Raw genomic sequence first — 12322 nt, forward strand, 5'->3', positions numbered from 1 at the left:
ACCTATGAAACACTGGTCTTGACCAAGTATTTTAAACTCAGTTTTCTAATGACATGCTTAACAATGTTTAGCATTTCTGATTTTGTCTCTTCTCCAGAAGATGAATCAGTGTATATGGACACTACAGAACACAAAGACAAAACCAGACTTACCAGATGTCTAGTTAGATTGCTAGAAGTAATTTTGGAAAAATTATTCTACATATTCATCGCAAGCAAGTAACTCTCTTCGTTCAATGGGTAACTTTTGAAATCATTAAACTGACAATGCCGCAAGACTGACTAAACAGTGTAAGAGCTTTAAATTCTAGAAGACGACTGTAGGGCCAAAGTTGTGTTGAAGTATCTTGATGCCTCTACTTAAACCCTTATTTTATTAATAAAGGAGGGAAAAAAAGTTAGGCAGAGAAAGAAGTAAGCAAGAGTAAGGGAATTATTTAATAGCTATGGCTACAAAGAAAAGACTTCAAAATTTCACAAAACTGTGAATCTTCAGCATTTGTCCTGCACAGCACTAATGCCCAATCCGTTGGGTCAAGTCATGCATCCTCTCAAGGAGACCTAAAAAAAATACATGTTTTTTACCCTCCATGCATGTAGGTGTTGCATGGATGAGCAAAACCAGCTTCATCACTTGAAGGTATGGTCACCTGTTTGGGTGGTCTGCAGCACTGATGTATGCAGGACTCTCCACACATATGTGGTTCCATGACCAGAAAAGCATGCATCACATCCTGGGGATGTCTACACTATAAGCACATGGATACAAGTCTGGCCACATGATGAGCCTGAAGAAAGCAGCAAGGGGCAGCCTACAAACCAGATAGTGACTGTGGACCAAACACTTGCCAGCCCTGCAGCACTACAATCACGCATGTGGTACAGTGCTACCTTTCTTACCCTGCATCACAGCCATCACACAGCAGCAGGCGATCCTCGCGGTCACTTCTGCCACACACCTCACAGAAGGTTGGATCATCCTCTCCATCATTACCCTGAGTTTTCGTGTTCTCAACAGGAATCTAAATAAAAGAGGGATTCACATTTTATGCGGAATGTGACGCTTTTTAAAATCAATTGTCACCTAAAAACCTAAAAGTGAATGAACCAAAACCGCTGTTACATACCAGAACTTTCAATTAACTCATTCAACACATCCAGGACACGATCAAATGCTTGGAAACATCTACCAAACTTGTCTACTGTCAGACACCAACAACTATAGAAAACCACACTGTAAGAACGGTAGAAACCAAAGTTCCCAAATAAGATCAAAAGTAGTCAAAGAAACAAAAAAAACCAAAACAAACCCAGAAACAAAAGAGAGCGAACTTAGCTTTTTTCCGCCCCCGAAACATATCATTTAAATGTTAATTCACACTTCTGTTAAATGCAAACACTTAATAATAAACCATCAGTTTATGAAAACAACGTCAAACTCCTCAATGTCCCCTGAAAAGCGCCATGTTTCTGATATTAATAAAGAGTAATGACAGATCTTCGATACTCTTTTGTGAGAGACTCAACCTGTGCTTTTAAAAGCTCTACTATTGCCTTGCGTCTGTCTTCCCTTACAAACCCAACTGCTACACAGTATAGCTGGTAGCAAAACATAAGAGATCATGTATAGCCTCAATTATTCCTATTCATTTTATAATAGCACCTGCAGTACATGAGGCATTTTCCCTATGTGGACAGGCTTAACAATACAGAACAGCTTAAGAGTCAAATGTCCATTATGCAAAAGAGGCAGTTATGAAAATCACCTTTTTTTTTTTTTTTTACATCACATAGATGCCAGACTTCAATCCATACACAATATTGCAGGAAACGTGGTTAAGGAGGAAGAAAAATAGTAACAGTTCCTTAAAAGGCAATCTCAACATAGGAGAGAAATAATTCATCCAGATTACAAATATCAGACAAAAATGCTAAAGCTTTGAACAGCTATTTTGTGGCAACTGGCCTGTTTGCTACAGTAGAAAGCTCACCTTTTTTAAGATTTTACCACCAAAACGTGCCCGAATGCTAATGTACTTAAAGAGGATTCGATCCACTGGACAGGAGTTTGCATTCTAGAAAGAAAAAAATATTTTCACATACAGTTAATAAGCACATCTCTTCATTCAATTTTTAAAAAGGAAATCTTCAATTATTAATGTAATAAGCATAAAATCAATGTAGTAATCATTTTAACAGCTATTGGTCTTGACATTTTAAGTACTTAAATCTGACTTATGTGGTTTACAACCAACCTATTGTATCAGGGAAAACATGCATTTTTAGAAAAGCATTTATTATACCAAAGTCATTTAATTATTATTCAACCGCCAAAGCAACATCAAAGTTCTTGCAAACATTCCCTTGAAATAGTGCTCATGTTTTAGGGTATTTTCTTTCTTTTGGACGAAGGAGCAACTGGAAGTGGCTTACAAATACACTCAGTAAGAGTGATTTTTTTTTTTTAAATTTAATTATCACTGGTACTGCTGCAGGCACAGTAAATTCTGTTGTAATTTGTCACCCTGGATTATGATTATGGGAACTACACAGTTAGGTAGCAAGGAACTCTGAAAACTGAATTCAGAGCAAACTGCTGATTTAGTCAGTATTTTTTTCTATCTTTTCTACATTTAAATGTTCACTGTTACAACAAACACCCGTCCAATGGTCACAACACAGAATTCAGCTAGAGATAAACATAGATAGATATACAGAGAAATATACACATACACACACAGAGAAAAACAGTATTACTGGTGTCTTGACTTGAAAAGACGACTTTTAGATGCCTAGAAACACACTTGCCTGTGACATTAGAGCTTTCAGAGAACAGATCAGGATGGGTACAAGAAAAACAGAGTCACGCTTCACAAACATGAATCCTGCCAAATGGAACAGTAACTCAAGTGTGTGTAAAAAAAGCTTAAGAAAGCAAATATAAATATTACAGTGTTTTGTCCTCATTACAGCAGAGCGGCACAATCAGAGGGGAGAGCGCAGAGCGCACTAGAAGGCCACACCAGGGACAAAACAGCTCACCTTAGACCACTCCACGATGCAGTCCAAGCAGAAGTAATGGGAACAGTTCTCAGGAGTCCCAACAGCCTGATCCCTAAATGTGTTGAGGCAAATGGGGCAGTTTTCACCATCCTCATCAGAGGAAATGCTTGCTCCATTTATACGTGGTTCTAATTTCAGAGAATCAGTCATTCCCCCCACAGCGGCCTCAGTTTCTTCCTCCTCTTCCTCTTCTTCATCATCGTCTTCGCAATCTTAAAAAGTGAGAGAAGAAAAACAACTCTTGTGTGCTGCAGGGCTTCAGCAGCAAGGGTGGGCAGGATGGGGAACCAGTTCACAGAAAATTCGAAGTAAGCTTATTTTATGGGTCTGCCAGAGCAAAGCACAGCCTCCCCAGATTGAGGCAATAATTTTTGCTGTTTTCTTTTTTCCTAAATCCCTTCACAGCAATGGATTACCCCGGTGAAAAATAAAGCAAAAATAAAGCCTGATAACATGACTAGTCTTGCGAGAGATTAAAAAGGACAGACAGTAGGAAACCAATAGATTATCAAAACAACAAGAGAGTAAGATATGTCAGGCTACCACTGAACACTGAAGTTAAAGAAATAAAGTTATAATAGAGTTATCACGTATCCAACTTTTTTTTTTTTTTTTTTAACAGACACCCCAGAGGGCAAGAAGCAGCAATACTCTCACCTGCAGAACAGATGAAAGATTTCTCCAGTAAATCATGATTTTGAGAGTCAAGGGATCTGGGTGCCTAGCTGAAGGCTGCTTAAAGAAGCTTGGTTTTGAGTAAAATTAATTTTAAACACTTAGCACACATTGTTGAAAGGTGTTCTTATTTTCAGTGCAAAATACAGAGACATGTGTTAGTCTTTCCCTAAAACCTGTGAATTAAGTTGACAATTTCAAGCAGTGGCAAAAAGCTACCTAAAAAACACTCTCACTTTTTTTTTTTGCAGGGGCGAGGTGGGGGGGGAGCACGCAGCTGCTGTTGTTTTGTTGACTTTCTTTAATAATGAAAATGGAGCCCTTGTCTTTTTTTCTTTTCTATTGAATTCTCCTGTCTGGACATAGCAGAGAACACCCTAAATGACAGATTAATAGAGCTTTTTGGCACCTGGCATCAACTTTTTAGTCTGTGTTCAAATCACTAACTAGTAACTTGGAAAACTGTGCTCTTGCCTTCCCAACAAGCTTTAAGATGTTATAAAAACATGTATTTTTGTCTATCCAAATAACAACTTGAATGCAGCAGTTTCAGAAGTACATGCATCTACAGAGTACGTTTTCAGTAAAATTAACAAATCCAAGTAACATCCACACTCCTTTTTCAAAGAAAAATTAGTCAAGTCGTCTTCCTTCCTCCCTAGGCTTAACAGCAATAGTAACTTATTGCCAAAACTCCACATCAAAACATTCACTTTAGTGCCCCATGCCAAAGCAAACACACACACACGCTGTTCATAAGTGAAAAAATAGCATGAGCCATTGCTGCAATTTTGACTTTTTTTTCTACTCATGCTGGGGCAGAGTTCACTCCTACTGACTACAACTACACCACTTTGGCTAGCAGACAGCCTTCAAACATACAGGTACTTTAAAAACTTAGAAACTGGGGAATCTTACGTGTTCGTTTATTACTGTAGGATTTGGGTATCAGCCTGACACAGCAGCATCCGTGGATTTACATTTAATTTCGTAGGAAATGTCTTTATCCCACTCTTCCTTCAATTATTAAAAAAATTCTTGTTAATGCATATTACAGCCCTACCTTCTAATTCTTCATCTTCACTTTCCTCCTTGTCCTCCTCGCCTCCCTCTTCCTCAGTGCCATCTTCTTCCTCCTCACTTCCAGTGTCATCTTCTGAATCACAGCTGTTTCCACCATTGCTTTCTTAAAAAGAAAAGAGAAGAAGAGAGTAAATACCTATCCAACACAGACAGGCAGAACAGTGAAGGACACACCAGAGCTCCTGCTCAGGACATTATAAATGAAGTGAAACCCCAGATTTCCCCAGTGGTATCAAAGCTGCCTGTTCGACAAACTCCAGGGAAGCATGCCAGCAGTTTGAGATACAGAATTTCAGAAGCAAAGCAAAAAAAATTATCAGAGGGGGGGGGGGGGGGGAAAAAACCAGTCACAAATATATCCTTACTTCTCTTCGGAGGTTAAACCAATAGGTCCTCCAACCTAGAACCAGAAACGTGCACATGCAGAGGCGCCACATTTACCTGTTTCACTGAGGAACACGAGACTCTGTCTTTTGCCCTTGCCTAGTGCAGCACTCTTGTTTATCATTTCATCCTGGCTGTCATCATCCATGGCAGGACATTGGGAATCCGCTCCCTGCAAGAAGGCAGACTTCAGTCAGGCAGAGCACCACCTACACAAGTAGAGCAGGCGTCAGCCCAGCAAAGAGCATCCAACGCATGTGAGGAGATGTGAACAGAAGGGACATCACTCTACTGCAAAGGCTCCTCAAACCATTAATTAGTTTTTCCGGTTTCAAGTCAGAGGTGGCTGCAGGTAAGCACTTATCACCACACGAAGTTTCACGTCCCTACTGAGCTAGATGAAACCAGCTGCTTCTGAAACTTGGTTTCGGTGAAAGATTCAGATATGTCTTGGGCTCCTGGAAAAAGGTGTACCTCCAGAAAAAAGTGTAACCAGAACTCCCCACTGAAAATAGGAATAGAAAACACGCGAACACCAAAACCATCCTGTGGACTAGCAGTAAAATGCAGAACAGAAAGGGAGCAAAGGCCCTTTGAAAAGGCCTAACAGGATGACAATGTATGATTTCAAATCAAAATACTCTATCTTGCTCAATTGAAAAGAAACAAAAAGATTGCATATTTTAGGTCTTTTTTTAAAAAAGGCCTTCTCACAGCTCTGTCATAAAATAGAGAAGTCTCAGACCTCACAAACCATTATTCCACAGAAAGGAGGAGACTTGATTTGGTGCATATTAATGCAATCACATTAATTGCTGTGCATTAGCACAGATTGGCAATAAAACTGACAGATACTGAGAGATGTCTCATGATCCAAATTCATAGTGACAATCAAACCAGAGCTTTTAATATATAAGGCTACAAAGCGTTATGAAAGACACATCCCTGCAAGCTTCTATAAGCAAGTAATGGAAAAATATGATTAACTGACACTTATAAAACTAGACTTCATATCTCAAAATAAAAAAAAAAAAAAGAGTTCTTCTACAAGTGTGGCAAAGTTTCAATCAGGTGCTCTTCTCCCACTCTCCCTGCTCCACATTACATACCTTGTGTATTAAGAGAATTTTTGGAACAAAACATTATGTTTTATTCAAGTGCTCTTGATGCGTATCTTTACTTGCACACTCCCTTTTTGAGCCACGTAGCACAGCTCTGCACTTAACAGCCTTAAAAATGTAGGCTTCACTAAACCAGACTAAACTGCAAATGCAGTCTCTGATGTTCAGGGGAAAAAAAAAAAGGCTAAAAGAAAAAAAGATCGAGCTTCAACACAACCAAGTTCTTGCTAAAGATTTCTCCTAACTTCAGAAAGAATCTTGCCTAACTAGAGGTTTAAACTTTTAGCTAAATTCGTGGCTGTTAACAGGAGTGTCTTTAAAAACAATTTATGTTGGCTGAAAACACGCAGACTCATCAAAAGCGAGTCACTCCATGATGTAACTGGAAGAAAAAAAAAAAAGGAAGAAACACTAGGAATTTTTCGAGTTTCAGCAGTGCGTATGTATGAATTATTCAAACTGAAATTCAGTTACATAATATCCTTCCAAAAGCTAAGTGTTACCTACAGCAACGCAAAATTCGTGGCGACATTACAGCCAGGATACATATGGGCAGAGACCAGCAGCACCAGTCCCGCGGCAGGACCGTTTATTATGTATGTAGCAGGAATTTACATGGTGTATTTAGATTTTATGCAGAACCTCTGCCTGTATCACTTCTCCATCGGCAGGTTGTGGGAACAGAGCAAGTTCCTGCTGATCCGTCAATGCCACATCCAGCCAGCTACGGCACTCCCAAGCTGCTAAGGACGACGGAGGCCAAGCAAAGCCACCGCAGGGGTAAAACCATGGATAAACCCCCACTGCGTTATCGCAGCGGCCTTCATTCCCCTGCTCCCTAGTTCTCCTTAAAGTGAAGCAATAAGCACAGTGAGGAAAGGATCTTTTTATTTTCAGAAGCGATTCCCACAAGCCACAGTTCTGACCAACACATATTTAACTACATTTCCAAACAGCATGTTTTTTTTCGCTGCTGTGGGATAAAACAACTACCCATGTTATTTTCACCCTGCTACCCCACGGAGAGATATCCTTTAAGCAGAGGCAAACAAATCAGCACTTGTTACTTGACAATCTAAACTGACATATTTATGCTGCAAACGCAAGCTTGTACTTTGCTCGGAGGCAAAACTCGGAGTTAAGGAAAATGTAGTATCGCAGCAAACAATCAAGTCCTCAAATCTTGTCAGTAGAAAAAAAGTCTGTTTTGGGGATAGTTGGGAACAAACAAGGAGAAACCAAGCGAGATGAAATGAATTTGAGATTTTAAGCGCACCACAAATATTACTTTATGAACAACCTTTCCCAAACTGGGCAGCTGCTCTTAAGAAAAAAAAAAGAAGGAAACCAAAATTGACTATACACCTAATGAGAGCCTGTTCTCCTTTTTTTTTTTTTTTGTACACAAACAACAAGCAGCATTTCCCAGGTTTTCTTCTTATGGGAGACATTCCAAACAAATTACCGTTGTGAAACACAAATACATTCACGATACACTTCAGAGAGCTCACACACCTGCACAGAAGCCCAGCTTTCATTCCAGCACTACGCACACCAGAATTTTTCTAACCTCCCCCCCCTCCCCCAAGCTGGAACCAGCAGATACAAAACAGACAGGAAGCATTTTTATTATTATTATGTAAACCAAGCAGTTTGGTTAAGAAGGAGATTGTAGCCATTCTTCTGATGCAAACCTTAACTATGCACTTCTGTAACATAAAAGCCCGGACTGCTAAAAAGCAACTTGCTACCCCTGAAGGCCGTTTGACTGAGGCAACTACAGCTGCTTTCAGTGCTGGGGGTGCCGAAGACCTGCCCTCACCGCCGTACCCAACCCCTTGCTGCTTGCTCACTTGGGAGATGCCATGGTGCGTAGTACTCTGCATACAGCCCTTCAGCAGCGGATCCACCGATCCTCTCTTCTGCATTCCGCTTTGAAGACTCTATTCAGAGTCATTTAGGATGTGTCCCCAGCAGGCAGCATGCAAATGCAGGGTAACCTGGACAGAGATCCCTTGTCTTTGGACTCAACGCCATTAATGCAACGCATCACTACACACAGCAAACCCCATTTCAATTCCCTGGGCATGTGCATTACTCACACATTTGCGGTCTGCGCACAGAACATCCAGTATCTGAATTACAGGTTGCACACTAGGTCTGCTAAAGGCAGACACCGTACTCCTCCTTAACATCCCCCCGTTTTCAAATTCTCATTTAGAAGAACCTCACAATATTTTAATAAAACATTAAACCGCAAAAACGATGAGCACGTGGCAGGTGTTTGATCACTTTACACGCACCAGTGTTCTTCCCCAGCCCAAGGTCCCCTTCACAAAGGCACAACCGAGTCGGGTTCGCACCGAGCGCTGTGTGCCTATGGCAGCATGGGCTCTGCTGCAGCATAAATCATAAGCCCAGGCTTTGCTATTAAGACAGATTACATTTTTACATCGAGCTGCCTTAAGTCATTTTAATTGTACAATCAAATAGCAATTACAAATACTTTCTTTAAGCTGCATTAGCAACAGGGTTTTCTGTTGGCTTTAGGAACAGAGCAGATTGTTTCCTCCAAAACAAGTGTTTACCAAACAAGCACTTCAGTAAATGTTTAGGTTTTGAACTAAGATCCTTATGTATTACCACAAATCAGTATTTTAATGTACTTTGAGTGTGTTCCAGCTAGAAGGCCAGTGTAGGTTTCTAACCATCAGAAGAGTCACGATCTGCAAGACACACTCAAGCACCACCTCATGCTGACACAAAGCCGACGGAGCCACGTATGACAGCGAGCGACCCTTCCAGTCATATGCACCTTCCCTTCTAGCACCAACCAACTTCCTCCATCACCAACTTCTTACAGTAGTTTCTAGCTTTCAGAAACAGAAGAGCTACTAGACAAGGCATTTATTTTAATCTGCTTGGGTAACATTCAGGATTATACACAGGCAAAGAAAACAAGTCAGCTGGATTTTCTCACAGGGTGGTTTTGAATGCTGATCTAATTTCATGGGCAATTATTGAGCCTTCATGTGCTGAAGAACACTTATAACTAAATTTAAAGTCCACTAAATATTCAAACACATAAGCTTTCAGTTCTCATTGGCACATCTGCTTGATTTGTTGTGGTTTTTTGTTTTGGTTTGGGTTGTTTTTTTCCCAAATCAACTAAACAGTTCAGTTCCCCTCTGAAAAACCAACATCACACATCAGAAAGCATGTGTGGTGCCAGAAAGGTGTGACTAGTATCTGCCACCACCACATTCCAAAGGTAAAAGTGAGAGGAACTAGGCAGGGAAAGTATTAACGAGAGACTCCTACAGCCTAAAGCCACACAGTACCAATCTAGCATGCACAGAGAGCTTTAAAAAAGCCCTCTAAATCTAAATATAGATCCTGCTTTCCCCTGTTTAAGTTACAAAAAGATTAACTCTTAAATACCACTATCAGAACTGCCCATGCAACAGTTTAAATAACGGAAGCACCTAAGAACCTAACAGACAAGGCACAGGAAATTAATCCTGGGGTAGGTAAGGAAGAACTTATCTTTCCCCCATCCTAGTTCTGCCCCAAATTTAGCCACTCTAATTTCCAGGACCAAAGCCATCCACCAAAAGTTTCCCCAGGGGCTGACACTGCACTCTTCAGGGAGTTCACACTGAAAACAAAGCAACACACAGGCTTTGCAAGGGCACTTTTCAAATGTGGCATCTTACTTATAGGAACAGCTGGGCGTTCGGTACCTCTGTATTCAAAGCAGCAGCCAAGCTTTACGCAATTCCCAGCCTGCAATTCCCTGAAGCCGCTAGCTCCGCTTCCAGCTGTGAATTGAAGACTCACCAACCCTGCACATCCTCCTCTTTCTTAACAGTTTTCTTTTCTTAGGAAGAGTCACCCTTACTGGTGAGTTCCCTTTCAGCATCAGTCTTTCACATCAGTTCTGTCTTTAACTACAGCTTCCCCTGCTGTTTATGGACATGGCTGGAAAACAGAACAAAACAAAACAAAAACAAAAAAACAAAAACCCAAACAAAAACTACCTGCACTTTTATGATTTTTTTTTTGTGCATAGCCATAACAAAAGGTACCAAGACCTACTGACCTTCAATAAAGGAAATAACACAGCGAACGCCTCTGCAACACATCAGCAACACATACATGCAACAACCAGCAGGAAAACCAGAAACTGAAAATACACAAAGAACACTCACCCTACTGTTATTGAACATGGGGAGCCCAATGAAGGGCACCGCTTCCACAGCTTAAAACCCTGTCAGTAAGCACACGTCCCTCAAGGCAGAGTTTTTAAGCCTAAACACACTTTTGCAACACGCTAGCTTCCATTAAGAAAATGCTTGCACAAAAATCTCATTTCTACTTGTTAGCCGAGAGGCCCATTGACTTCACAGTGGAAGGCTAAAATAGCTTGTAACTTCTTCAAAGTGAACTCACGCGTGAACCACAAACAACGCAAAGGTGGGGGGGGGGGGGGGGGGGGCGACACCAGACACTTTTGGTTTTATTTAGTAAATCTTCTCCGCAGCAGCGAAGGCAGCTGCCTGCTCCGGCGCTCCCCAGGGTTTCCCAGCACCGGGGCCGGGTCCTCCCCGCGGAGAGGCGCCGTCGCCGCCTGCCGGCTGCTTTACACCCCGGGGGACGGCTTCCACGAGAAAGCCGGCCCCGGGAACACCGCCGGGAGGAGGCCGGGCCGGGGGCAGCCCCCCGCCGCGGCGCCGCTCAGCCGCATCTTCCGACAGCCACCCGGCAGCAGCCGCCAGCTATTACTCAGAGAATAAATCAATAAATACGTACGCTTGTAGGAACAAAATTAAATAAATATAAACAATCCCTGGCGCGGCGGGGCTGTTTCCCTCCGGAGCTGTCAGCCCGCCGCGTCGGGGGACGGCCGCTCGGCGCAGCTCCAGCCCGCGGCCCGCCACCGCTCCCCCCGCCCCCGTGGCCCAAGCAGCCCCGGCAGCCACCCGCTGCCCCCGGGCACTCACGCGAGGAGAAGGCCCTGGCGCTCACATCCCCGGGCCGGGCCAGGCCGGCGTAACGGGCTACACGGCCGGAAACCCCCTCGCCCCGGAAGTGGTGCGGGAGCACTTCCAGGTCACGGCGGTGGCGGTGCCGGCGCGACCGCAAGACCGAACCACTGCGTGCGGCAGGGGGCGTGTGGGAAGGAGCGAGGCGACGGGGCGAACCATTCGGGGAAGGGGGGAAGAACGGCCGCGGGGCCGAACCATTGGAGGAGGGGTGCGGCGGGCTGTACGACCGCGGAGCCGCGGGCGGGCGGGGCCGCGCCGCCCCGAGGGGAGGGAGGTCCGTCAAGGGGGCTGCGGGACTGAGGGCGCCGGTGGCTGCCGGCTGCCCAGAGGGGCAGGGCGGGCAGGGCGACATGCCCGTGGGGCTGGGCGTCCCTCGGCCCGTGTCCCCAAGCTTGGGGGGCGCAAAGACCGCCGAGCCGTGCGGGTGCGGAGGCTGCCAGGCCCGCGGGGGGCTGGGCCCTGCCGTGTCTGCGGGGATGGGTCAGGTGGCAGAGCTCGGACTCGCCGGCCCCGCGGTGACACTGAGGGAGGAGGTCGGCGGGGTCTTTCTCCGCTGCCGGCGGTGGGACAGGCCGGGCCCGGCGCAGGCTGCCCGCCAGGAAGATCACGGGTCCGTTTCCAACACCGCTCTGAGGCGACGCGGATGGCGGCTGTTGTTTTTTTTCCCCCCTCTTAAGTACGCGTGTCTGATCCCAGCCCAAATGTTCCCGTTCCCGCGGGTGATGGCCGGCACGTACCGCGGGAAGGGCTGTTTCCCCCCGCCCGCCTTCGTTCCATCGGCGGCGGTTTGCTGCCCGAACCTGGGCGGTCGGCCGGGGAGGGGAGCGCGGCCCCGTCTCTGCCGGCCGGCGGACGTGACCGGGAGTGAACGCGCGTCCTCGCAGACACTCGGGTCATTGTAGGGAACCAGAGCGGGGCCGGGGAGGGGGGGGCAGAAATCGAGGCCCTT

At 44.5% G+C, this 12322-nt stretch overlaps 1 protein-coding gene across 4 annotated transcripts in view; it reads right to left on the reverse strand.

Moving 5' to 3' along the window:
• Nucleotides 1-11461, reverse strand: part of PHRF1 (PHD and ring finger domains 1) — a 32046-nt gene extending 20585 nt beyond the window's left edge. For 3 of the 4 annotated variants that reach the window (XM_054197643.1, XM_054197644.1, XM_054197641.1), the window contains exons 1-6: nucleotides 11329-11461; nucleotides 5262-5376; nucleotides 4801-4923; nucleotides 3042-3274; nucleotides 1991-2074; nucleotides 900-1021 (exon numbers count right to left, since the gene is read on the reverse strand). In XM_054197643.1, coding sequence (XP_054053618.1) covers nucleotides 900-1021; nucleotides 1991-2074; nucleotides 3042-3274; nucleotides 4801-4923; nucleotides 5262-5352 — 653 coding nt within the window. In that variant the 5' untranslated portion in view covers nucleotides 5353-5376; nucleotides 11329-11461. Of the gene's footprint in view, nucleotides 1-899; nucleotides 1022-1990; nucleotides 2075-3041; nucleotides 3275-4800; nucleotides 4924-5261; nucleotides 5377-10165; nucleotides 10767-11328 lie in introns of those variants that run through there. The other variant, XM_054197642.1, reaches the window with a different exon arrangement.
• Nucleotides 11462-12322: the final 861 nt, after the last annotated feature.

The sequence above is a fragment of the Rissa tridactyla genome, chromosome 4, assembly GCF_028500815.1.
Source record: "Rissa tridactyla isolate bRisTri1 chromosome 4, bRisTri1.patW.cur.20221130, whole genome shotgun sequence".
NCBI classification, from domain to species: Eukaryota; Metazoa; Chordata; class Aves; order Charadriiformes; family Laridae; genus Rissa; species Rissa tridactyla.